Source organism: Enoplosus armatus, chromosome 6, assembly GCF_043641665.1.
Source record: "Enoplosus armatus isolate fEnoArm2 chromosome 6, fEnoArm2.hap1, whole genome shotgun sequence".
Lineage (NCBI taxonomy): Eukaryota > Metazoa > Chordata > Actinopteri > Centrarchiformes > Enoplosidae > Enoplosus > Enoplosus armatus.
In genome coordinates, this window is record NC_092185.1 from 2,630,027 (window position 1) to 2,657,600 (window position 27,574).

The window sequence follows — 27,574 nt, forward strand, 5'->3', positions numbered from 1 at the left end:
GTGTTTCTGGTCGGATGGAAAATGGATCATGCCATTTGAGGAAAGTCATCCAGTTGGTTTTAAGTACCAAAACCAGTGAAGTCATTATCTGAGGTTGGAACTGATCCATAGTTTTCCAGCTGTCCCTGTTGATCGGTGCTGCCAACCCTGCCTGTAGCATTAGAACAATCACTGTCCTGTTCTTTGGATTCTCATGTGTTCTGTTATTATAATTTTTCATCCCTGAGGCTCGTCTTCAATTACCGTTTAGAAAAGTATTCTTCATCTTCTTGTTCTTGTAACCTCTTAACACAAAAACCTTCTGTTGTTGTAACCTGTACATATGTTCTTTTAATAAATTCTCACCATCTACGCGTTGTGTTCTGTTTGGTGTGACCGAGCAGGAACTTCCCTTCACAAACACAGTAAATCTGCCACGTATGTGCCGTCAGCACACTCGATTTATTAATGAGCAGTCGTAATAATGATGGATGTAATTTATTAAGCAGAAGTGCCAAACAGACTCTGGTTCCAGCTTCTCAAATGAGGATTTTCCTCCTCAGATCACTTTTATAAGTTTTTTATTTTTAGTATTTGAGTATTTTTTTTTAAATCGCAATTTCCTCAATTACCTCTTTTATCGACTGGCAGATTAAGAGATTCCTAAAGAAAATAACTGATAGAATCGATCAATGATGATGATTTATTTTTATTAATACAAATAATACATGAATGACTTACTGAGAAACAGAGTTTATGTTTGTAGAACTTGAGATCATCAGTGAAACTGAATCAGTCCAATAAAACAAAAAAGGAGCTGATGCTGTTTTGAAAACTCAAGTTTCTTTTTTTGGCACAAAGAAGTAGAAAAACTCTTGAAAGGAAGTACTCTTTCAACGTGTATTTTGTTGTTTTCCTTCAGTACGGAGGGAGATCACAGTTCAGTGCTATCAGTATATATATATATATATAATATTTTGTATTAATAATCTGAATCTGAAAAGTAACTAAATTTATCAAATATATTGTAGTGGAGCAAAAACTACAATATTTCCCTCTGACATTACTCAAGTAAAATACAAGTACCTCAAAACTGTACTTAAGTACAGTACTTCAGTATGAATAAGTGAATCCAGCTTCTACCTGGAGCCACCTGGAGCCACCTGGAACCACCTGGAGCCACCTGAGAAGTATTTCTCCTCTCACGTCATGAGCCTGAAAATGGATCCCATGAAAATAAATCTGGAATAAAGAAATACTGTGTTTATCAGGTACCCTCAGTACTCTGATGTAGTCCGGCACGACACACCTGCAGTCCTCATTAAGGTGATGACGTTCAGGTTGTGTTGGGGGGGGGGCATTACAATGATACTTCACTTGTGTATTTGTACTTTTGAGCTCGGGGTGCAGTTAAACCTCAGCTTTGGTGTGTGTGTGTGTGTGTGTGTGTGTGTGTGTGTGTCTTCCTCTCGCTGAGCGGTGCTGCAGCTCTTCATAAGCTCTTCATAATCACGCAAAACACGCAGCGCAAAGTGTCTGTCAGCGCGTCATGTGACTGTTGCCCGTCGTGTCCGACAGAGACAGTTCAGACAGTCAGACAGAGACGGAGGACGGAGACAGACGCGCCGCCGGAGACCAGAGACACGTTGAAGTTGACCGTCATGGCCCTGCGGGACGAGCTCCTGAAGTCCATCTGGCACGCGTTCACGGCCCTGGATGTGGACAAAAGCGGGAAAGTCTCCAAATCTCAGCTGAAGGTAAGGACGCGCCTCGCCTCTCCGGGACCCGGAGCAGGAAGGTGTCCCGCTGCAGTCCCCGCGTGTCGTGTCCGTGGGCGACCTTTAGAAACGTTCAGGCGGTTTAAGGTGAACTTTTCCTTCGTGCGGTTCTGCGAGCGGCGGGGACGCACCTGCAGAGGCAAAACCAGGTTCAGGAGAGTCCGCAGGAGGGTTGAAGTCTCCGCCTGCATCATTAATGTGGCTCAAAGACTTTATCAACGTGTCGGAGGAGGAAGTATTCAGGTGCTTTACTACAGTACAAGTACTAATACCTCACCGTGCTGCATTGAAAATGTTACCTCAGTAAAAGTACAGGAAAATATGCTTAAAGTGTAAAAGTACTCAGTTGTATATTATATTATGAGATAATTATTAATTATAAAGCAGGATTTTACTGAAGAGGAGCGAAAGCTTTTATAACTGTTCTGCTTCGGACTGATGATTATTTTCATTAATCGATTGATTGTTTGGTTTGTAAAAAAAAACTCTTACGGTGCTTGTTCTGTCCAACCAACAGCCCAAAGCTCAAATATTAAGAGCTTAAACCATGAAGTGTTGCCAATTAATCAACTAATCAGTTTCAGTTGTACATTTTCACGTTTTGTGTGCAAAAATATGTTGTAAAGTAACTGTAAAAACTTTCCCTCTGAAGTATAAAGTGCCATGAGAAGAAAATACTCAAGTACCTCAAATTTGTACTTAAGTACAGTACTAGTAAATGTAGTTGAACACTGGGCTCATCAGAGATCATTATTATGCTAATAAAACAATATTCAGCCCTGCGACGTGCTGATTATTCAGTATTTCACCTTTTGTGGCCGTTAGAGGGGAAACTGCTGAAATCAGGATTGTTGACGCGTTGGGAAAATCACAGCCAGTAAAAGTCAAGTTAATTTTAGTTTTAGTTTCCTGCGGACTCAACATGTATACAACGTGAGGACACACCCACATGCTTCCAGCGCCGGTCCAACACTGTCCAGCAGGTTTTATACAACAACAACAGAGGTCACACGCTTTGAGGTCAGCGGCCTCCGAGTCTGGAGAGTTTTAGTGGTATTATTTCTGTTTCCTTCGTAGACCAGAATATAACGCAGGCGTGTAGTCAGGTTTAATGTCTTCTTCTGCCAACAGTCCGCTCTACGTCCACCCATGTCCACCCATGTCCACCCCAGTCGTTCCTGACGTTCACACAGAAATCCACCCAAATATCTGAGGGGTCGTGTTGTCTTTTAAACACCTGTCTGACGTAGTTACAGGAGTGGGTGGATATTTCATGTATTTATGTACTTGTTTTTACTGAGCAACATGCTGACATGCAGCAACGTCAACACCGGGATTTTAGTTTCTGTAAAACATCTGTCGTCTCGAGTAGTTTTCTCTTTACTTCTCCAGAGACATGATGATGATGATGATGATGATGATGGTGGAACTCCTCACTGCCTGTAAATGAACTTCGGTGATGACGTAAAACTTTACAGATGAGGTTCCAGCGTCTCAAATGTGAAATATTTCCAGCTTTTATTTGTCTCATATGACAGTGAACTTAAATCTTTGGCTTTTCGACTGTCGGACAAAACAAAGCATCGGTTTTTAGGACATTTTGAAAAGTACTCGGGCGACATCATGCAGGTGTGTCAGCTGTAACAGGAAACCTGCTTTACAAACTTCCTTGACGAGAGCATGAAATGGACATTTACCAAGCAGGGAGGTTCTGACATAAGTTGCCACTGAGTTGCATTATGGGAAGTGTAGGATCCAGTATTTTCACATACTCTTACAAAATCATTCGTTCCTCAAATATGACTCTTGTTATTGTTCTCAAGTACCTCGATGCTGCTTCACGTTATTTAAGTCTTTAAGCTAAAACTTTGCAGATGAGATCCTTTTGTTTCATATCCATTAATTGAACTCAGTTTGTCAGTCAGCCTTACAATCAATGATTAACAGCAGATTCTTCCCATCATTCCAGGTTCTGTCCCACAACTTATGTACCGTGATGAAGATCCCGCACGACCCCGTGGCGCTGGAGGAGCACTTTAAGGACGACGACGAGGGTCCCGTCTCCACCCAGGGATACATGCCGTACCTGAACAAGTTCATCCTGGACAAGGTCAGCCAACACTGAGTCTCGCTGGAATAACACTCGTGTGGTAGTGAAACCTTTTAAGATGAGGAGATGCTTCTCTGTGAGGAGTTAGCATGTCCCCCCCCCCCGGCGCTATCCTCAGGGATGGGTCAAACGCAGTGGACACATTTCCCCAATCCCCATAGAGTATTAATCAACGCCACCGAAACTGGAGGTACAAGGTCTGCGCTCCTCAGTGACGGTGTATTATAACAGACAGGAAACAATAACAGTTTTGACATCTGAGGTTTCTTTTAGGCCACCTGAGTCAGCAGTCTGCGCTGTAAGAGACTCATGACACATTATCAGCAGCACTTTCCTAATTTCCACTTTTCGAGCTTTTGTCCGTCCGCCCACGTTCTTTACAGTTTCAGTGTGAGTTGCTCACTAACGTCTTTCTGAAATGTGTTCTGCAGTGACTTCCAGGTGAGGACCGTGTGATTATAACGGTCTCCTAGTCTGACTCGCCAATGAATGAGTTGGATAAGACTGTTTCAGTCGCCATTCTCCTCCCCTTCAGCTATCTGCGCGTCGCTACGTGAAGTAACTACATCAACAACCTCGGAGCTAGCAGCCTACCTAAAGGACTGGCTTCACCTCCAAAACCACTTCATCATCTACTGAACCACATACATTACGCTTGAACAACTGGCTGTTTATTTGTCCTTTCATATTAATTCTATGTGTAATGTTGTTGTCTGGTGACTCAGGCGTCTTCGTGTGAGACGCTGGAGACGGACGATTCGAGTCCACATTGTTTATTGAGCTGCTGAGCCATCAGTCATCGCACTGTGCTGGGCTCAGGCAGCAACACAGAAGCAGTTATTGAACACTTGAGTCGCTTCATTCAGCTCCCTGTCCCGTCCCTCTGTGATGATGTCATAACGGGTCACAGGAGATCGTTCGGCCGGGCGTCGTGACAAGTGAAAAGGGCTTTCCCTCCCCAGGAGACGTCCCTCGGGCTGTTTGGAATTCTTCTCGCATGATGTCATAACGACGGCTGGCTGCTGAATGGCCGTTGCCATGGCAACTTGTTGGGAATTCTGCGGTGTCACGGGTAGACTCTCCCGAAGGCTCTGCAACTTTTGACCTCTGATTATATTTATGTCTTTCGTCCAGCCGTTTGGACAACGGTCTTTACATTTAAAATGGAATAGTGTACATAATGATTTAAAAAAACAAAAAAGGCTTTTAAATTTGACTTTTTGTTTTTCCGTTTACTTGTGTGCCTGCCTTTTCTGCTCGTCTCAAGCAGCGTGCCTCCTGAAAATTAAATAAAGTCAGAGCAGAAACAGGAGCTCTGATTGGCCACACTCTCTCCTACACGTATCCGGTGGCCAATCAGAGCTCCTCTTTCTACATGTCTTTAAATTAATCACAAAATGGAACTAAAATTTTAACGACATCGTGTTGCAGTCCTGTAGTCTTTGTGAGAAACCTGTTACTCAATAATCCTCGGAGATCCTGACAGTGGATTGTGTGAATTTGTGTTGAGAGGACGTTCTCGTGGTCAGCTGTGAAACTCTTCTCATCAAGACTGCAACACTCAGCAACTTCTGAGCAACTCTGGGGTTTCTTCCTTATCTTCAAAGTTGCCTCATGAGTTTCTTGTTCCGGCTGTTCAGACAGTAAATAGATTCAAAGAAAGTTGTACAACGTGTTTAACAGCCAACAGCGTTGCATCAGTTCAGTCTGCGTGACGCAGCCACACACACTTCAGCAGCCGGTGGCCTCGTTTTCCTTTTACGTCGCTTTAAGGTTGTTAAATCGTCTCGTTCCAGAAAAAAAAATCAGGAAGAGCGACATGACGTCATGTGCAGACATTAATAACCCCTCCAACACACACACACACACACACACACACACACTACCATCCCACCCACTGAAGTGGAGGTGACCAGGCCGCTGGAGAGCGAGGGCGTCGGTCAGTACATTCAACCTTGTTCACTCCTGAGGAAACTCCACCCGGTCACACAAGGAAACTGTGCATGTGTGTGTGTGTGTGTGTGTGTGTGTTGTGACCAGAAACCAGTGGTGGAAAGTACATTACTCAAGTACTGTACTTAAGTACAATTTTGAGGTACTTCAGTATTTCCAGTTTCTGTTACTTTATACTTTATTTAATTTTTAGATTCAGATTAATAATTCAAAACATAATCAACAAATAAATGATGATGTATTATACTTTATTATATAATTCACAAGCAACAGCATTATGTAAAGTCATTAAAATAAGATCCACCTTTACACATTAATGCAGTACAGAACAGGGATCCTATTTTACACATGAATGGAGCCGCAAGTCTAGAAAAACTGAAATCCTTAAAAAGAAAAAGAGAACAAAACAAAACCTGATTCACACTCAGACCGTCACAGATGTTGAGTTTAGAGACTCGACTGAAGACGGTTTCTGTTTGATTCGGCAGCAGAGACGCTGAAGCTCAGGACACGTTGCTGGAGTCGACTGGAACAAGAGATCCTCTGTGACCCTGAAACACTGTGTGTGTGTGTGTGTGTGTGTGTGTGTGTGTGTGTGTGTGTGTGTGTGTGTGTGTGTGTGTGTGTGTGTGTGTGTGTGTGTGTGTGTGTGTGTGTGTGTGTGTGTGTGTGTGTGTGTGTGTGTGTGTGTGTGTGTGTGTGTGTGTGTGTGTGTGTGTGTTCAGAGAGGCAGAAACCATCACAATGACCAGCTGCAGACCTGCTCTGCTCAAACATCACCTCTGTGTATTTCTGGCAGAGCTTCTGATATTTTTTGTCATTTTAGCTTCAACTCCAGTTTTAAAGCGTCTCTTCAGCAGAATTACAAAACAACAACACACACTGAGTCGCCAGTTTACTATCTACATCTAAAACTAATTCAGTCTTGAGGGCACATAAGCAAAGTCTGCCTTTCTAACAGGCGGTTAACGATGTGAAACGTTCAGTTTGGTTCAGTTTAGGCACCAAAAGTTTTCTAACCCTAACCACCACTGAAAACAATAAGCCTGAATGGTGATCTCCTGGATCTGCTGTGTTTGACCCGTCCACCTCACAGATTCACGTCACCTGACTTCATAAACTTCTCTCATGTGCCACATTTTGTCAGAGCAGTGTGGCCATGCGAGGCCTGTTTGCTGCTCTTTTAGTTGTATTTTATTTCAGCAGTCCTGCGTCCTGTTCTGTATCTTCAGTAAACTATTGCAGTCTAATACAACAGTCCTGCATGAAATCCTCCCTCCATGACGGTTTGTGTTACACTGACAGGTGTTTCTAATGATATATATGACGACATGTTAGTATTTTAATATTAAAATATCATCATGCATCTCGAACATGTCAACTTGAACAACATCTTCAGCTTTGTGAGAATGCGTTCATCAGATAATCAAATGTTTACGTAACATAAGGAGGAGGAGGATTTTCTCAGGTCACTGGACAGTGAAGTTTTTTGGTGAAACCTTCGTTGAAGTTGAACGAACTCCTCCAACACCTGCAGGTTGTTTTGGTAGTTTTGTGCTTTGGAGCATTACAAACTTCTCATTTCTGCTTTTTGAATGACTTTCATTTGAAATCATGTCGTAATCTTCTGAACACTCGACCGTCTCCGTCATCGCCGCTGAGCATTTCATTTGGTAACAAGCCGCTCGGTGGAGTTTCTGTGTTCTGAGTTTGTAAAAGATTGTTGGGATGCAGGAGATAAGACCGGAGTCTGGATCCTGAATCCTAATGAACATGTGGCAGCGGAGAAGGGGGGTGGGGGGTGGGGGGTGGGGGGGGGGGGGGCAGCAGCGCTGACAAGGTTCTCATTGTTCAAGTGTAGAGAGATGGAGAGAGAGACAGACAGACAGAGAGACAGACAGAGAGAGAGAGGGACAGAGAGAGAGACAGAGAGCGAGAGAGAGAGACAGAGAGCGAGAGAGAGACAGGGAGAGAGACAGAGAGGGACAGAGACAGAGAGACAGACAGAGAGAGAGACAGAGAGCGAGAGAGAGACGGAGAGAGAGAGAGACAGACAGACAGAGAGAGAGAGGGACAGAGAGAGAGAGAGAGAGAGAGGGACAGAGAGAGAGAGAGAGAGGGACAGGGAGAGGGACAGGGAGAGAGAGAGAGAGGGACAGGGAGAGGGACAGGGAGAGAGAGAGAGAGAGAGAGAGAGAGGGACAGACGGAGAGAGACGGAGACAGAGAGACGGAGACAGAGAGAGGGACAGGGACAGAGAGAGAGAGACAGACGGGGAGAGAGAGAGACAGAGAGCCACGATGACAAAGAAAAACAAGACGAGCGTGAAACAACAGGCGTTTCATAACAAACTTTCACAACTTCACGATGTCCCTCCCCGTCTGTCAGTCTGCGCTGACTCATGCAAAACCACAGGGTCCAGCCTTCGTCATCCTCATCCTCACATGAGAGACACACTCGTGCTGCTGAGGACCGTCAGGACAGACCAGACCGGGCCTCGAGAGGCGTCCACAGCCTGAGATGTGATGACAGAAGTTATGACGGGAGGAGCGCGCCTCCTTCTTAAAGAGACACTCCGCCCAGAATCTATTTTCAGAGTCAAACACCACCTGTAGGTCGGGCAGAGTCTCAAGAAACAAAACCAGCAGCTGTGGTCAGCTTGAATTAATGTCACTTCAAAGTTTGTCTTTCCAACTATGAGAAATACGGTTAGACTGAAATGTTGATCCTTCAGGACCAGAAGAGAAAGTTTGAGCGTCTTCAGAGATCCGTCCCGCACAATGACGAACTTCCTCCAAGAGTCCGAAGTCTGCTGAGCATCGAATGACGCTACTGGTGTTAATAATGTCTCTACACAGCTGCCACCGAGTCCTTCATAATGAGTACATACGCAGACTGTGTGGCCAGGTCAAACGCTTAGACCGCGAAGACTCGAGTCGAGTCTCGAATCATAACCCGAGTCCACGTCTCACGACTCCAGTACACAGTGCACACACAGTACACACACAGTACACACACAGTACACACACAGTACACACACAGTACACACACAGTGCACACACAGTGCACACACAGTGCACACACAGTACACGCGACCTGCTGTACTTGTGGAGTGATTTGAGAACCCGACACTGCTACTGAAATAAATTGTATGTCTTGAAGCCGAACTACAGAACAAAACAAACAACAACAAAAAAAAGATGAATAATTGAAACTACAAACTTTTTACAGCTAACCTTCTGTTTCTGTTTCAGAGAGTTTGGGTTGAGAATCACTTTAACATCCAGCACAGGTTTCCACTCAGCCTCAATCAGCACAATAGAGAGTTACATCAGATCCTGTTTAGCTTTAGAAAAGTTCATCCAACTGCAGTCATTCACTCGGGCTGAATGTCTCTCTCTCTCTCTCTCTCTCACAACACAGAAAATGAAAATAATTAAACAGCCGTGAGAGAATTCAGTATAATTTGTTTTCAAGCTTTGCGTTGACGTGACGTCGCAGGTCAGAGCCGCCGTGGTACGTTAGGAGACGTAGTGTAACGTGACACGTTGCAAACAGATATTAAGCCTGAGACGCTGTGAATCGTCGTGTAAATGTGAGACCTTTAGATTCAGACTCGTAGAATCAACATGAGGGCTTCGAGGTTTTGGAAAACGTCTGGATTTCCTTGAGTGTAGCATCCAAATTCATCAGCTGTCGTAATGATTTTTAGTAACAAAGTGAGACCATTTCTGTTTTTCTTATTTAAATTTCACTGAACAAGAGTTGGAAATTCATTGAAAAACCTCTTTTATTTGATGTTTAATGAAGTGTGAGAACCCCGAGGTTATAATAATAATAATAATAATAATAATAATAAGTGTCCCTGTTGTGAACTCCTGACACCTTAAATAAACAGGTAATTTATTAGTTGATTTCTCTGGTATTGGTGTTATTGCTGCTCACATACTGGACTCATCTGTAGCTGTTTGTCATTATCTTGAACGTGCAGAACATGTTGTGGTTCCACATCGCTGGCTGCTCAAACCACAGCTGCAACGACCGCACTGTATTTCTCACATAGTTCAGATTCTAATCAGCCAAACTTCGACTGCACGTGTGATGCTTCGTGTTCAGGTCAGGGTTCAGTCGGAGACGGCGCTGGACTTGTTTTGGGGGGGGGTTTGCTGGTGGCTTGTTTGACGGGAGATGTTCCTCTGATCCACGCGGCTGCGCGGCCGGTCGGCCTGCCAGGAGTCTCCATGGAGACGCCACGGTTCACCGGCTCGAGGAGAACGTTTCCCCTCCGCAGCACCGATTGTACCTTTTCAAGAGCTTTCCTCACACTTTGCTCTGGAATTTGAACCCTCGACATTCTCATTCTTTTCTGAAAGAGGCCGCTTTGCTTTCACGTTTGTTTTGACAGTTTAGCACCGAGAGTCGTCTCTCTGGGAGAAAAAATATACTGTCAACGTATATAAAGTGTGTGTGTGTGTGGTCTTTACTGGTGGCTCAGCATGTTAAGTTACACACTGTGTATTCAGGATATTGCGTGTTGGAGACTTGAGACTTTGTGTTCACCATCACCACCTTCCTCTCAACTAACATCCTAATTTGGCCTCACTTTCAAATACACCTCCCTTTACAAGAGCCAAGCCTTTCATTAGGAATAATGGGTTGCCAGGTTGTGAAGAATCCCTTTCTACTTGGTAATAATAGTTAGATCCTCTGCAGCCTTTTCCAGAAGTGTCAGTCTAATCAGTCAGAGGGATTTTTCACAACCTGGCAACCCAAAGGTTCTTGCTCAGAGGGTTTTATCTATATTAACAAACTGCACGGCCTCCTAGAAAAACAAGCTGTTTTTCTTCCTTGGTGTCGGACATGAACTCATGACTCAGCTGCCGTTCTGCTCTGCCACAGGTGACGGATAACTTCGACCGTCAGGACTTCAACAAAATGTGCTGGACGTTGTGCTTCAGGAAAAACCTGGATCAAACGCAGCTATTAATCTCCAACAACGACGCCTTCAAGATCTGGTGCATCTTCAACTTCCTGTCTGAGGACAGATACCCGCTGATCATGGTCACCGAGGAGGTGAGTGTTCACTACAGGACGGGGTTTGTTCTCATTACTTTGTGACTAAAACATAAACATATATCTGTGAACGACTGAGCACGTCGCTGGTGGCCCCCTCAACACACATGGCACCTGAAGACTTGATTCAGGCCCCGAAATCTCAGCTTCAAATCACATTCATACATGTGTCAAAACAATTGCATACTTTCAAATATTCCGTTTTTGATTTTAGAGCAGGAAAGCTGACAGCTGATCTTCAGAATCAGAATCAGGTTTTTTTTGGCAAGTAGGTTTTCACATACAAGGAATTTGCTTTGTTAAGTACTACAAAAGTTAATTATTCTAAATAGAAAATACAAAAAGGTTTTAGGTCCATAGTTGAGGGTCCTAACTGATCCACTATCAACTGGGTACTGCGTGCTGACTGATGTAGATTTAATACAGCAGTAACTGTCTACTAGATCTTCACTTCATCCAAAATGGTTGGTTAGTAAATAAAGGAAGTTATTGATGTAAATGTTCTTAATAGAATCAAATTAGCCAGCATTTAACTTCCCACTCCTGTAACGCTTCATTTAAATGGGCTCTTGTTCATTTCAGGCTCATACAGGTCAGACTTGAACTCTAAAACTGGCTCTCAGTTGTGACCTGCTTCACTGCTGCAGCCGGTTGAAAACGTCTGTTGCTCAACAGCAGAAAAGGAAGTTTCCAGCTTCCTGTTCGCTGGAAGATTTATTGTTGGGTACAACAAACATCGGAGCTGAATCACAGGAAGATTGTTTGCAAAAGAAATGTACACTTACAGTTGTGTTCAAAATAATAGCAGTCCCACATCACTAGCAAGATAAATCAGTTTTTGTTAAAATTTCAACTTCTACACTGCAAGTAAGTTTCTAGAAGGTTTAGTAAAGGTATAGAAAACCAACAGACCCAACAGGCATGGCATGCATGCTGCTGATTCTGTGAAACTGAATCATTAACTGAAAGGGGCGTGTTCAAAAAAATAGCAGTGATTGATAATGTGAAAAAAACAGGTGTTAAACAGGTGGCCCTCATTTAAGGATCAAGGCAACTGACGCTGCATATGCTGGCTGTGCATTTGTCCTTGAAAAACAGAGTAAAATGGGTCGTTCAAGACGCTGTTCAGAAGGAGAGCGTTCTTTGATTAAGGAATTAATCAAAGAAGGGAAAACCTATAAAGAAGTGCAGAAAATGATAGGCTGTTCAGCTAAAATGATATCAAGCGCTTTAAAATGGCAGCCAAAACCAGAAAGGCGAGGAAGAAAAAGAAAAACGACTGTTCAAATGGATCGGAGAATAACCAGAATGGCAAAGGCTCAGCCAATGATCAGCTCCAGGAGGATCAGAGAAGATCTAAGGTTGCCTGTGAGTACTGTAACAATCAGACGACGTCTATGTGAAGCCAAGCTACCAGCAAGAAGCCCCCACAAAGTCCCATTGTTAAAAAAAAGACGTGCTGAAGCGGTTACAATTTGCCAAAGAGCACATTGACTGGCCTAAAAAGAAATGGCGTAATATTTTGTGGACTGATGAGAGTAAGATTGTTCTTTTTGGGTCTAAGGGCCACAGACAGTTTGTCAGACGTCCTGCAAACACTGAATTCAAGCCACAGCACACAGTGAAGACGGTGAAGCATGGTGGTGCAAGCATCATGATATGGGGATGTTTCTCCTACTATGGTGTTGGTCCTATTTATCGCATACCAGGGATCATGGATCAGTCTGAGTACATCAGAATACTGGAAGAAGTCATGTTGCCGTATGCTGAAGAGGAAATGCCCTTGAAATGGGTGTTTCAACAAGACAATGACCCCAAACACACCAGCAAGCGAGCAAAATCATGGTTCCAGACAAACCGCATTCAAGTAATGGAGTGGCCAGCACAATCCCCGGACCTTAATCCCATAGAAGACTTGTGGGCTGACATGAAAAATGCTGTTCATGAGGCAAAACCAAGAAATTCAGAGGAATTGTGGAACGTAGTACAATCGTCCTGGGCTGCAATACCTGTTGACCGGTGCCAGAAGTCGGTCGACTCCATGCACCACAGATGTGAAGCAGTTATCAGAAACCGTGGTTATGCAACTAAATATTAGTTTATGATTCTCAGGAAAGTTGAATCTTCAAGCATTTCTTAGTTTATACAGTACATTTGAGTTTGTAAAGACAGATGTCAACACTGCTATTTTTTTGAACATTATATTTCTTGACTTTCTGTAAAATATTATCAAATTCAATTACTTTTTCCAATTTTCTTGCTTTGAAATAGAAAGTGCTGTGTCCCCAGTGCATTTGTGTTCATTAAAATACAATTTATTTGAGGGATTTTGACGTTTACTCACCTTTTTAATCACACTGCTATTATTTTGGACACAACTGTATGTGCTGCAGTCAAAACTACACGGTCACATGTTGAAATGAAAAAAGTAGGAACAAATCTGTGTGTGTTTTGTTTTTGTCACTAACATGTGCTCGTGTGTGTGTGTGTGTGTGTGTGTGTGTGTGTGTGTGTGTGTAACCTTGTATGTGCCTCCACACACAGATTGAGTACTTCCTGCATAAGCTGACGGAGGCGATGGGGGGCAGCTGGGTGGAGGAGCGTTTCGAGGACTACAAGCTGCAGCTGAACTCGAAGCAGCAGAGTCTGAACGCCTGGCAGCTCATCAGCCTGGTGGGCTCGGGTCACTTCAGTAAGGGCTTGGACCGCCAAGCGCTCTCCATGGGAATCACCGAGGTCTACCAGGAGCTCATCCTGGACGTGCTCAAACAGGTGGGCGGCACACCTGCACAGACAGAACCACGATGACACAGCTTCGTCCCTTTAGTTACTCCGCCAGTCGAGCTCTCCGTTCTCCGATAACGGGGGCAGAGTTGCTAAGAATCTGAACTAAGCAGTTTGTAATATAAACGAAATAAGGAAGCGAGAGCTGGTGGTCTTGTGGGGCAGGGCTGCATATTTTCATGTGAAAGCATGTGTGAATGTGCTCCTGAGGTCATGCAAAGTTCAGCATCACACAGAGAATCCAGTCTGTGAATTATCCTGTTATAATGAAAGTCCGTAATGTCAGAGTGGTTGTTGGTGCTTCTGTCTGTCTGCAGGGCTACATGATGAAGAAAGGTCACAAGAGGAAGAACTGGACGGAGCGCTGGTTCATGCTGAAGCCAAACTCCATCTCCTACTACGTCGGCGAGGACCTGGCCGAACAGAAAGGAGACATCTTACTGGATGGAGGCTGCACCGTGGAGGCAAGAACCTGCTGGTTTTTACTAAAACCTTCATACTGACCACTTTGATATCTGCATCTCATACACAGATCTCAGCTTGAAGTCCATGGCTGCTGCTCAAATCATCAAATCACGTGTGTTTACATCAGTACAGTGACGTTAGCTAACCAGATATAATGATTAGCTATTAATGATCAAGTTTTGTGCAATTGAATATTGTGTTAGCTCACATTAGTGTTTTCATCAGCTGGTTTAATCCGCGTCTGTTGTTTTCGCCGCAGCCTCTACAAGATAAAGAGGGAAAGAAGTGCCTCTTCCTCATCAAGTCGTCACAAAAAAGCTTTGAAATCAGCGCGTCGGACAAGAAGAAGAAGCAGGAGTGGATCCAGGGTGAGTCGTGACGTCACAGGCACTTTTAATATTTCATTAAACGATTTAATTCTGTAGCTGTAAGCCTCAACATGGCGACTCAGTGGGTTTGATCTCACTCATAATGTGTCTCACTTTTCGTAAAGAAAGATCATTCGGAGATTCAGAGAACGTTTTAATTTTCTCCGTAAATGTTGCTGACGAGAGTTTTTCATTTGAGTTGTGTCAAGTTAGGATAGACAGAGGACTTCATTCATCTTCATCTTCTCTTTCTTCATTACACGGTTCCTATTAGGACACACACTCACAATTGTTCTCTCGATGAGTCGTTTATTCTATAGAGAGTCAGAAAATAACAGAACACAAAGTGACGTCCGAAAACCCAAAGATATTCAGTTTACTCTCATAGATGACAAAGAAAGAAAGAACAGCAGCAAATATTCACATGTGAGAAGCTGGAAGCCGAAAAATGACCTGAAATCAACTAATTGATGATGAAAATAGTTCTTTTTCTGTTGGTTGACCAGCTTATCATTTCAGCTCTGATACGAAGGCTATTGATCAACAGATTTTTGCTTTTTTTTTCTCTGCTGCCTTTTCTTCCTTTTGTTGCTGTTTGGGTGAAATCCCAACATGGTTTTTCCATCTCCTCCACGTTTCCCTCGCAGCCATTCAGACCTGTGTGAGCCTGCTGCGTCAGGGCCGGCCGGCGCCGCACCGCGAGGCTCGGCAGAAGCGGCGGGAGCTGCGACTGAAGCAGCAGGCCGAACAGGAGGAGCTGGAGCTGAGGATGAGGGAGCTGCAGACGGCCAATGAGGCGAAACAGCTCGAACTGGAGAACATGAGGAAGGTGAGGAGAAAACGCAGACACATTAAATGTTCCCCTGTGAATCCAGTCTGGTCAGGAAACGTCTGGTGCATTACCAGTTCCTTTTTTAGTATCCTGAATTTAAAATAGCTCCGTGTGGAAGTGTGTCTTTGACATGAGGAGGAGTGATTCAACATGATGTGGGAGTGCAAGGTGTGAATATTAGACACATCATCCTCGTCTCACATCGCTCTACTTAAATCCTACTCGTTGATATAAGTTGCACTTTCTTTTTCTGTGGGCCAAAAAATGTGCATCAGTTGTGGAGGTCCTTTTTCTATTATTAAAATGTTAAATAACTTTTTATATAACAAAAAAAAACAGATTAACAGAAACACACACAAAGATAAAGTGCTCCTAAAATCTTTATCTGTTAACAAACATTATCTGTAGGCGTAACTGCACTGTCCACCTGAAACTGTTTAAATAAGTGTCCAGCAGAAGAAAAGAAAAAGGACAGAGCTGTCCGGGGAAGTCATTCACTGGAATTCGCCAGTGAATGAAACCGGAGGGATTTCCCCAGATTAAAGAAAGGCAATTATCCAAAGCACACAACTCCATTTTAAATAACGGGAAGGAGGGGAGGCCTTCCCTTTCCAGGGTCAAGCATGAAGTCCCCCGGAGGAGGAAGACGTGTTGTTTCCAAGCAGCACAGACAGTTTGTCTTTGTGGGTATCGAAGACATGTTGTCACTCTGATTGCTGACTCAGCTGTTTGGATACAAACTGTCTGTTCTTCATCAGGAAAGATTTCCTCAGCTGGAACGTGAACTCACAGGATCTCCAGTCATCCACTGTACTCAGGGGTTCTTATGTTCTCTACTCATCCATCACATCTTGACACAAGAACCTCAAACTGTGAAGAGGAGTTCTGTCTGCACTCTGAAGATCAATCGTCACAAAGACAGAAACCCCCCCCCTCCCATTCATTTGCATGAGGACTCAACTTTTCTCTGCAACACAATGCTGCCAAACCTCCCGGCTAGATTACTGGTTTACCTTGTGAAAAGATCAAACCATGATAAACCTTCCCTTCTTATAGTATCATAAAGTACTCTGATAAGCGTTAACAAACTCATGGAATCACGTCGTGTATGAAATCCTTTGCTTCCGCTGAGCTTGTTCATTCTGACATCAGAAGCAGGAACTATATTTCCTAGAAGTAAACTGTAAATAGATATTTTGCCGATCAGACGTATAATTACAGTCAGTCTCAACAACATTCCTCAGGGAAAACGTCACAGCTGAACACAACACAAACTGAGAGTAACACATATTATCTGTGGAGCTCTTATGAATGACAAAGTGTGATTTTTCTATGCCGGTTTCAGTCACACACACACACACACACACACTGCTGCTGCTGCATTTCACACAACAATTAAAGTAGGTCACCTAAAAGCTCTGGTGGGTCTCCTGTGAAACTCACTGCCGGCTCATGAATACCAATAATAGACAAGCTCCACCCTGCTGCCTGATGAATAGTCTGTCGCTCCCTGCAAACAGAGGAATGTGTATTGAACCAGAGGAGCGGCATTAAAGCCTCCATTAAACATGTTTTTCCAGTAAATCTCCCTAAACCTGACTCACACTGACTGACTGACGGGTCGTGTGAACGTTCAGTGATTATGTGGATTCCCTAAATGCTGATGACGACTGGCTGTTTCCTGTTAATACAGTAAATGATTGTGAGGTTAACAGGAAGTGTCAGCTTTTTCACAGTAAGTACACAGCTGATGTCATACAGTCAGTTGAAACTTTCTATAGCTGTTATGACATCAATCCCTTCAAAGTAAAACTATTTTAAACACAAAAGCATTGTTTATTTTCAGTACCTGTGCGATTTAATGCACAAATCCTACGTTTAGGAAGATAATAATGTTCGCGGTCAGAGGTGTTCATTCAAAATGTCTTTGTTGGATTGTATTATATTGAAATGCGTTTCTTCATAACATTAGAAGCACCTCAATATAATGCAGTTCAGTTCAATGCTGCTCTCACGGTGTCAATCGAAACGTAACATTATTATTATTTGTGAATGTAGAATTTACGGCGGAAGTGTTCCTAATAAAGTGGTCACTGAGAGTATTTACACTATATCAGAGTTTGTCAGGTAAAGAACGACGAAGCGTAAAACTGTGTAGACTAAAACTACAAAAGGAAAACCTCAAAGTTTCCATCTCCACTTTAATAATATCACTCACGTCTACCACATGTGGACCTGGTCTGAGGTTTGCCTCACGTGCACGTTCTCACCACATGTTCTTCTTTTATACACAACAGTTTGTGTGTGGGGAAATCGTGTATGCATTGTTTTTGTGTGTGTGTGTGTGTGTGTGTGTGTGCATTACACGTCTAATCTAAGAAATACTGTAACATAAACTAGTTTGATGGACTTGTTGTTACAGTAACTGTTGGGCAGAAGAATTAAACTTTATAGCAACTATGGACACTGAAAGAGAAATCTTTTCAGAGGATCTGAACTGAAAACACACTTAACATAATTCAGCTGACATGGTTTTCAGTACAGTGTAGCACAAGGTGTGTTGCAGCCATCAGCAGGGTTGTGACAATTAGTGAGATGCAGCAACAGTCAGTCAGACCAGGTCACATCGTGGTTGTGTAACGCAACGCGCAGTAGAGGACAACAGTTTGTCTTTGTCTGCTCTCCCATGAATGCACAACAATCTGCCATTGAGGTGAAAGTCCTGTCTCACATAGATGGTTGCATGAATGCACAATGAACACAAACACTTATATATATATGGCCACACACAGAGAGAGAGAGACTGCAGGGTCATCTGCAGTGATCACACACACACACACACACACACAGATACACAATAGGCACTCACACTATGCTGCTATAAGTCGTAGACTGTCGCAGTCTTGAGACAGTTCACAGCTGGGTGACACAAGTCAACATGAGGAGGTTACTGCTCAACCACCCGCACAACTTAATGAACTTAAAGATGAATTTCTCCTGTTGGATCTGCTTTAATGTAAAACAACAGAGACATGAAAAGCTTTTAACTTCTGGATAAAACCAGTTGTAAAAAAAAAAAAAGGAAAATGTGAAATAACTGAAAGCCACTCAGAGACCACAAACTTCTGCTAAAACAGAATTTCGTAACTCGCTGCTAAACCTCATTTCCGGCTCTCTCATTTTAAGGATTGTTTAATTGATGAAAGCAATCAACAACAACAAAAGAACACCACCACCATCACGGTACACAGGAAGACAGACTGAGTTCACACTTTACGATTTCAAATATAGCTTGGTGAGTGAGGTAGAGGCTGTGACACATTGTGTTTTCACTCTGAAGGTTGGTATAGAAACGTCACGCGAGATTTTTAGATTTCGCTTAGTCGAGTCAAAATCGCGTTGTATTTCCTCCTTTACATTTACACTCAATAAAGCCTGGCCTTCACTGTCGGCCCATTTGTTTGTGTTTTAGTCAATTATTTAAGGCTACCTTAACGAGCTGTTACTCAGGTTTTTAAAGATGCCGGTTTTAAGAACCCTACTCTGAAGTGCGATCGCTCCCAGTTCTTGCAGTGTGGAAACGCCTGTTCACTTCTGTTTATATGCTCCAGGCCTCTGCTTGCTTCGTGGCCTTCAAACTAAAAGGACCCCTGATAGGACCATGGCCTCCATTTAAACTCCCTGTAACAGCAGTTTAGATGTTATTCTCTTTCACCTGAATATTTGACCTCTTTGTTGTTCTTCTGGCCAGGCTCTGGATGAGGCGGCAGCTGATGCAACAGAAGAAGAACGAAGGCGTCTTCAGACACAAACTGAACTCCAGGACCGCTACAGGATGGACCTGGAGAGAGAGAAAAACGTACGTCACTCCTCCTCATCTTCCACTGAGCCGCTACGTCAGAACAAGTGGTGGAGCAACTTAAATACAACTTCCTCTTTTTGGTGTACTGTAGGCTGAAGTTTAATTTAACATTCATCTACAGGTGTGAAATGTAAGAAAGATACTCAGCTTGAGATACACTTAAAGTTAAGACACACTACGGCTCAGAGTGAAGCTGAAACACAATATGTGGTGAAGACGTTTCTATGCAGCTCAGTTCATATTGACATGGATGCTGTTTGACTGTCATTGTAACGCAGACTTGTTACTATAAGGTATATTTGGTAAAGTAGCCACAAAAAGGCATCTATAATGTGCTTCACTGCCTCTGGTGATTACATCTCCACATGCTCCAGTAGATCTTTACCAAAGAGACAACTTTTTTATTACTTTAATGAATTTAATGAATGAACAATTCAACCAATCCTCAACACACATTTATACATTAAATCTAAATGACAGAGCTTGTGTATAATCTCAGTGCAATACTCTCTAAAAACACATCATCCTTAAACCATTCATCATAGAGATGAAACAAGCAATTCTTTGGTTAATTATTTTTATGATTAAGGAATCACCAACAGTCCAAAACCCAAATATATTCAATTTACAGTGAAATAAAAGCAAAAAGGCAACAAATCCATTTTTGGCAGCTAGAATTAGCCAATGTTGGTCGTTTTTGCTTGATGAACTGAACTGAAATGATGAACTGATGAGTTTATGTTCATCGCCTAATGATCTCTGTGCTAATTCAAAAACACCTTAGCATGAAATCTAATTCTAGATTCAGGTGAGAAGCATTGTGTGTATTTAGAGCACCAGAACACATACACTACCTGACATAGTTTGGGCTGAAATAGTCACTTTGAGGGGAAGCTGGTGGACGAGGCGGTCTTTGAAACCTCCTTTAGGACCACTTCAACTGTTCAACAGGAGTGTTGATATGGACTTCCAGATAAAGCATTTCTCTGTGTTTCCTGGTTCAACAGGTACGGCAGCAGATGGAGAAGCAGGTGGCCCAGAAGTCCACTGAGCTGGAGCAGTACCTGCAGAGGGTTCGGGAGCTGGAGGACATGTACGGTCAACTGGAGGACGCCCTGGAGGACGAGAGGCGCGCCAGACAGGACGAGGAGGCCGTCCGCAAGCTGCAGGCACGGTCAGTCAACAAAGAAACGCTCTTTATCATCAAAGAGGTCTGTTGGAGAAGTGGCTGTGCACAAACATATTCAGCGAAGGAAAAAGTTAGGCTGGCGAAGTGAACTCAGTAATCTTAGAGCTGGAACTTTCTTAGTCTTAGTCTCTACAGAGAAAAGTCAAACATGTTAACCTGAGTACTAGTCTTCTGTCAGCGTAAGAAACCAGCAGGTTAATATAACAAAGCCACTAATATTAATGTGAATATTTTAATACAAGCAACAGAACAAACTAACTAAGGAGTCTAAACAAGAACCCAAACTAAATCACGGAGCGACGGGGACAGTGCTGGTGGTTTTCACTCCATTTCAACTCGGCACACAAACCTGCACATAACTCGTATACAGGAAGTAAATAAAATACCACGTGGCAACACAGCGAGGGAAATAATACAGACTAAGAAACGTCACATGTCAAGTTGAACACTTGTCAAAACCAGCACCAGAAGATGCATCACATCATCAGTGGTGGAAAGTTTATTTACATTTATTCAGGTACTGAAGCACAAAGGTATTTGTACTTCAAGTATTTCCATTTTCTGCCACTTTAATCTTCTACTCCACTATTAGCCACACATTTACCAGCTACAATATTAAAGTGATGAACACATCAATGCATCAATAATCATAATCCAATAACATAACAAAACATTTTTCTGAAATGGGCAATTCTGCAAAATGGGTACTTTTACTTGTGGTACTTCACATATCATTTGATGCTTTTGTACTTTGCACTTAATTTTAAACGCACTTACAAGTTTTACTTGTAATGATGTAATGTAACAGTATTTCTACACAGTGGTATTGCTACTTGTACTAATGTAAAAGGTCTGAGTATTTCTTCCACCACTGCATGTCCTCGGACGAGTTTAACAAAACCACACACACGTTTCAACTGGGATTAGATAAATATCACATTTTGCGGATGTATCGAGCTGCAAGAAGCCTTCTGTTATGAACTATTCGACGTCGTCCACCTCCGATATGAGACAGTTATCTACGCAGTGAATATGAGGCAAAATAAAATGTCTAATGGGAATCCTTTAACATAAAACCAGCTGCAGCCACATGGGCCGAGTCTGCTCCTCCACAGCCAGACAATCAGCTTCTACTTCCCTCTCTCCACCATGTTTCCTCCCTCGTCCTTCCTTCCTCTCTGCTGACATTTACTTTCCACCTCACGTTTGACTAACCAGTAGTGAGCATATCAGCACCATTGTATTGACCGCTGTGCTTAAATTAAACCACAGTGTCAAAAAGACAGCCATCAGTAATGTGGCTCCATTTACACTTATATATAACGTATATAGTGTGAAAAGCAGTTTACAGATTTCTGGGTTTGGTTAGGTTAGCAACATTTCCCCCCCTCTAATAGTTATTCATACTTGACAACCTAAAGGATGTGTTTAAAATGTGTAACAGTGGAAGTTTTACCAACTCACCGACTGCCTTTTGAAGTAGAAATCTTTGGCTGCTTTTTATACAAAGCATTTTTCCATAAAGAATATAAACAATACAAATAACAGTTATCCAGAAGTGCAATCTATAGTTACAATTACTTAAACCATAATCTTAAACAATCCATAACTGCTCAATAGCACCACCTGCTGACACGCCACAACCACCATCATTACTACACTTGATGGTGGGTGGGTGGGTGTACAGCAGCTAATGACAGAATTCTTATACTCACCCATGTTACTGTCTGCGTGGAGCAGGTTGCTGGAGGAGGAGGCCACAAAGAGGGCAGAGTTGGAGGAGTTCCACCTGCGGCAGCAACTTGCCATCTCGAAGACGGAGGCTGAGAAACAGGAGCTGGAGAGGGAACGTCTGGCCAAGGAGAGCGCCCTGCAGGCAGCCATGAAGCAACTGGACCAGCTGGAGCAAGAGAGGCAGGGGGCGCTGGAGCAGTACCAGGTCAGCTGAGGGCAGTCGTAGTGGTGGTGGTGGTAGTACACTGTCACAGTGTGGCTCAGTAGCAGCCTGCAGACGCCTCAGTGCAGCAGGGCTGGTTAATCCATCAGTTATTTGAACAAATAGTCGTGTAGAGTATAAAAGGCCCAACAGCATGAGAATTGTTGGTTAAAGGAACACGGCCTCATTATCACCACCAAAATCTCAGGAAGTTTCCTCTCAGCTCACTGTTGATGTTGGGAACTCGACAAAACCAGGGAGTGTATCCTCAACAGAGAACATGGTACAAATACCACATAAAGTGAAAAAATATATATTTATAAACACTATTTTCCACTAATGACAAACCCAAAATGCACCACACTCACAAGGCCCATCCTAAAATAGATTACAAGGCTTGTGACAAAAGATCAATGATTTCTTTAAACATTAAATTTTTATTTTTAAAAGAAAATGTTAAAATTTGTGCTTTTGTAGTTATATAAAGACTTATCTTACGGATAACATATTGCTATAAAGAATGTGACAGTGATAACAGGTATCCACAGAAACTCCCCATCACTGCTGTTATTAGGAATGTAAATAATTAAGAACTACTGAAGGTAAAGCAACATATTATGACATAACTTTGTGACTTTATATTCAGATCAATAAATCTGTGTACATTTACTAAAGACAATTTCAGTTCTCAGTAAAGTACGTATGTACGTATAAGTATGTGACTGCTGGATGGGAGGAGACTATTTAGACATGACAGAAAAGCATGCAAGGAAGTTAATACTAATTACATGTTGATACAGTTTTCCAAAAAGTGCTGTTCTTAACTGTTCTGTGTGTTTTGTCTCTTGTGTTTCCAGACGGTGATGAAGAAACTGGAAGATGCAACCAACAACACCAAGACCTGGAAGCACAAAGTGGCTGAACACGAGGGCATGTTAAGGCTCATTCAACCAGGTAACAACAGCACACTGACTAACTAACTAACACACTGTTCCATCTTTGAGTGCTGGAGTCTGTTCAAAGGACTGTTTGAGGGGTAAGACGTAGTTTTAGGATTGAGGTTAGAGTCAGGATTAAATTAAAATTATAATCCTTGAGCTTTTCATTGCATCAAACCCAGTTTTTGATGCCAGTATGTTTTTAGCCATTTAATATCTATAGCCCTTTTCAGACACACACTTTGGACAGATGAAGCCAGCCATATTATATACTCAATGTCTAAAAAGGCTTTAATAGTAGTTATTGTTACACATTGGGAGGGACTCAAATTGCAAGTAATGCAGAGGATAACAGCCAGTGCCAGATCAGGGCCCAGACAGGAGCTACAGCCACTTCCTGTGACCACAGCATAGTGGGTGTGCTCTTTGCTACACCTGGCTGTGGGTTGGACGCTGACACACTGATTGTGGTTAAAGCTATAACTGTGATTTCGACTTGCTCGCTAACGTACTCCTCAAGATAGTAACACTGGCTAAAAAGCGTTGTTAAAGCCAGACACTCCCACCAGGATTTGAACCTGATTCTTCTATCGGATAGATGTGTTACATACACCACAGGAGTTCAGATGTAGCTTTACACCACGCTCAGCCAGCTCGCCCCCTTTACATCCATTAAAAACTTGTGTCACAGCCACAGCGCTAATGAAAGCAGCAACGTCCAAAATAGATCTCAGAGTCTTGTCATGTCAGGTTAGAGAAGGACCAAAGAATTCAGCTGAGCTCAACTTTCAAATCCAAGCAGATACAGACCATCTAGTTTTGAGCAGTTTTTATACACTTTGTGCAGTTTTGGAAAAATCACCTATATTCAAGGCAGTGACAAACTGTTATTTTTATTATCGATTAATCTGCTGATTGGTCTATAAAATGTCTTCAAATGTCTTGTTTTGTTTTGTCCGAAGAATACTCAGAAATCTTATGATAATCAGTTTACAATTATATAAAAAAGGAAATCCAGTAAACCTTCATAAGTGAGAAGCTGGAACTAGAAAAAAAATGGTAGTTGCCAATTCAATTTCTGAGCTCCAGCTGTATTAGCAGCTCGTGTTTTATTTTTTCTAGCAGAGCGTTCAGACAGATTTCCATCCGGTCTGATTTAGGTCGGGCCAATCACAACGTTCATCTAATAAGGGGCAGGTTTACGCATCGTCGAGGCATTTTCGTAAACAACAAAGATGGCTGACGCTGCTGTGCTGGGTGTGTCGTTCAGAATCCGCTATCGTGTCAGTATCAAAAGAGCTGGACGGTAGTTCACGTTACGTACAAATGGTGTTATGTCGTGCCTATGTCGTGCCAAACTTCTGTGTATTATGTTGAACTAGAAGCCATATGAATTGGATGTTGGAACTAGCTACCTGGCCTAGCAGCATACCGCTACGTCACGTTTCGTTGCTTTGATTGGTTGTAGCGTCCAGAGGCAAAAGGAGAAACAAACAGCTCTAGTATGTCACAATAACATGCGAGACATCTTACCACTGCACTGCTTTAAATGAACAGGGGAAGAAAAACAAAGAATACTGTACTGACAGCACATGAACCAGTGAACTGTATTTGGCATCACTGCACTGTTACTGAGGGTTGACAGCTGCTTGCTAAGTGACTGAAAAGTCTAGCTGTGTACTAGCTCTCACTGAAAACAACAGACATGGAGGACCTTCGACCTCGAATTAAAGTGCTGCGTCAGTGAGACACAGTTTTAAAAGAAATGTCTGACTTTTACTACACTGTTAATTGTTAAAAACATTGCAAAAGAATACAATACTATATATAAAATACTGTAAATATCCATCATTAGGTACAGTACACCAGTGTAATGTTTGCTACATGCATACTATTAAAAGGTGACACACATTTAGTCTGAGAGTTTCAGAGCACCACATCGTATCTGCTTGAATTGTTTTCTCCCCTAAAGCTACAAGCTGACTCCTGCCATGGATAAATCTAATGGCGCCTTCGTCCTACTAATTTCCCAATAGAGTTCATTAGTGAAATTAGTGGAGAGGAGAAACGACTTGGCTCGTTGTAAACCTGAGACTCTCTTGTCATACTCTCTCAGCCAACTATGTCCAGTCTGCTCCCTCAAAGCAGATTACAGCCAAACAAAGACGTAAAAAAAAAAAGCTGGAGGGAGAAAACATAACAATGAGATATCTAAATTCCACAGATACTTTCGGCTGGAGGCTTCATATTAAGAATGTTGTTTACTACAAAGTAAGATGACAACTTTATTAGACATGTCTGTCTGTCCAAACTCTTTTGGCGAAAGAAGAATTTAAAATGGCTGCTTTTCATCTGATGAGTAAAATGATGCTTAGTTGAAACCTAAGAGGCTAAAGTGCAGTTATGAATTATCTTAAATGTACAGTAATTGCAGCATTAATGAATGACATGTCAATATAACACGCTATAATAGCGCTCACCTTTGTTCCTCAGCCACATGTGTATGTTTACATCTGGTTTAATGATTAAGAGTCTGACCTTTATTTAGCAACTACAGCATTTTGGATTAAAAAAATATTAAGCAAACTGGTATTCCATTGAAATCAAATGAGTGATATGTACCCCGAAAAGTATGTTTAGGTGTCTAACTTAAGTCTAACTTAAAGTTATATTTAAGGTGCAAATATTTGCTCATAAGGCGAATAACTGAAGGTTGTAGTCCACCTTGAATTAAATATTCGTACCTCTACGGTGAAAAGTCTCTTGGTTTTGTTTCCCTCCAGGTTCCAAGGGACATCAGCGGATCACCAACTGGGGCCCAGCAGCCTTTTCTGATGCAGAGCTCAGTCTGAGGGAGAAGAAATGGCAGGAGATGAAGAACAAGGCGACCTAGGCCCAGTAGAGAGCCCCTGTAAGCCCTGAACCTTAACCATGTCTACGAGTCAGAAGAGAAGACAGGAGAGGGCTGCTGGTAACTGGACTTTCAGTGGGATCCAAGTGCGAGAGAGATTTACCAGGATAATATGAGGCATTTTATATTAAGAGGGCATTAAGTAATCAATGACCCTTTTATGAATCGTTAGTGTTGCTCAGTGGGAACCAACACGGATATGGTTTACTTTTGAACAAGTCATTGTTAACCAAATTAGATTAAAGGAGACTCAAGTCACATTTTCACATTATGAGGATCAAGATTGATGGTGTGTTTTAAAGTCTAAGGAACAGGGAGCTTTCTTTCCAAAACGGTGTACAGGATGTAAAATTAGTTGTAAAAGCAAAAGAGCTCACTTGGCAAGGTTGGGTCATTAATATTCATCTTTAACCCTAACAACCACCACAGGTCAGTATATTACAGTCAGTGTAGGCTACAGAGCAGGAAAATAACTTTAAAAAGTGCCTTGGATATCTTAATTTTTCAATTCAACATTGATCCAACAGTGTTAGCTGAATTTTAAAGGAGGACTATCTACTTCAGACCATGGCTAAAATTCTACCAAGCTAACAATATACATAATTTAAACCTGCTGATTTTATGATTCTTAAGCTTCTTAAAAGTCGTGAGTGGAAAAGAGTCTGCCTTTTATCTTTATCTTCCATTTTGTCATGACTGTCAATTTTCATCTAATGAATGCACTACTTTTGACTTTTGAGTCTGACTTGTCCAACGCAAACTGCTTGAGTGTGTTTTAGGTTCAGGCTGTTGTAAAGTTTAGAGACGGTGAAACGCACCTATCAAGTTGTAAGATCTACTACTCTCTTTCCTGTGACCGTTTTCCTCTTAACTCTTTGGGACCATTTCAAAGTGAAAATATAAGGTTTTTGTACATATTTTAACAATGGGTTTTTGTTTTCTGTACTAAAGTTAAGCTGGCAGCATCAGTAGCACCTGAGGATGACGAGTTTAAAGTAAAGTCAATTATGTTTAACAAAGTTGTCTTCTAAAAAAAAAAAAAAAACGCTTGAATTGAGATACCATGTACGATTCACTAAATATTTTATCGTTCTCATCAAAGTGTTTTTTTTCCCCGTCCGGTTTGTCTGAGCTAGATTTATATCTAAAGAACTGGCACCTAAACATTTCCTGCTTGTAAACACTGTCAGAAGCAGGGCATCGTGCCACAGTCTTACTCCAAATGAGAATGCTAACTGCAGAAACATTTGTACTGTGTTGTTGTACTGTCACCATCAGTGCCTTTGATGCCGTCATGAATTTTATGTTTTTATATATATATATATGTAAAAAGCTGAAGACTGAACTATGTAATAAAACATATGTTGAATAACTGGCATACTGTATTGACTGTATG

The 27,574-nt window shown here is 42.3% G+C and overlaps 1 protein-coding gene across 2 annotated transcripts; it reads left to right on the top strand.

Moving 5' to 3' along the window:
- The first annotated feature begins 1,596 nt into the window (after window positions 1–1,596).
- Window positions 1,597–27,554, top strand: swap70b (switching B cell complex subunit SWAP70b). 2 transcript variants are annotated; one of them, XM_070907101.1, is made up of 12 exons: window positions 1,597–1,736; window positions 3,727–3,867; window positions 10,720–10,893; window positions 13,438–13,665; window positions 13,995–14,141; window positions 14,402–14,510; window positions 15,158–15,339; window positions 19,094–19,201; window positions 20,212–20,378; window positions 22,134–22,332; window positions 23,187–23,283; window positions 26,051–27,554. In XM_070907101.1, the coding sequence occupies exons 1-12, from the start codon at window positions 1,641–1,643 to the stop codon at window positions 26,158–26,160; spliced, it is 1,758 nt and encodes a 585-aa protein (XP_070763202.1). In that variant the 5' UTR covers window positions 1,597–1,640; the 3' UTR covers window positions 26,161–27,554. The 2 variants fall into 2 exon arrangements, with proteins under 2 accessions (XP_070763202.1, XP_070763203.1); XM_070907102.1 differs by lacking the exon at window positions 10,720–10,893.
- Window positions 27,555–27,574: the final 20 nt, after the last annotated feature.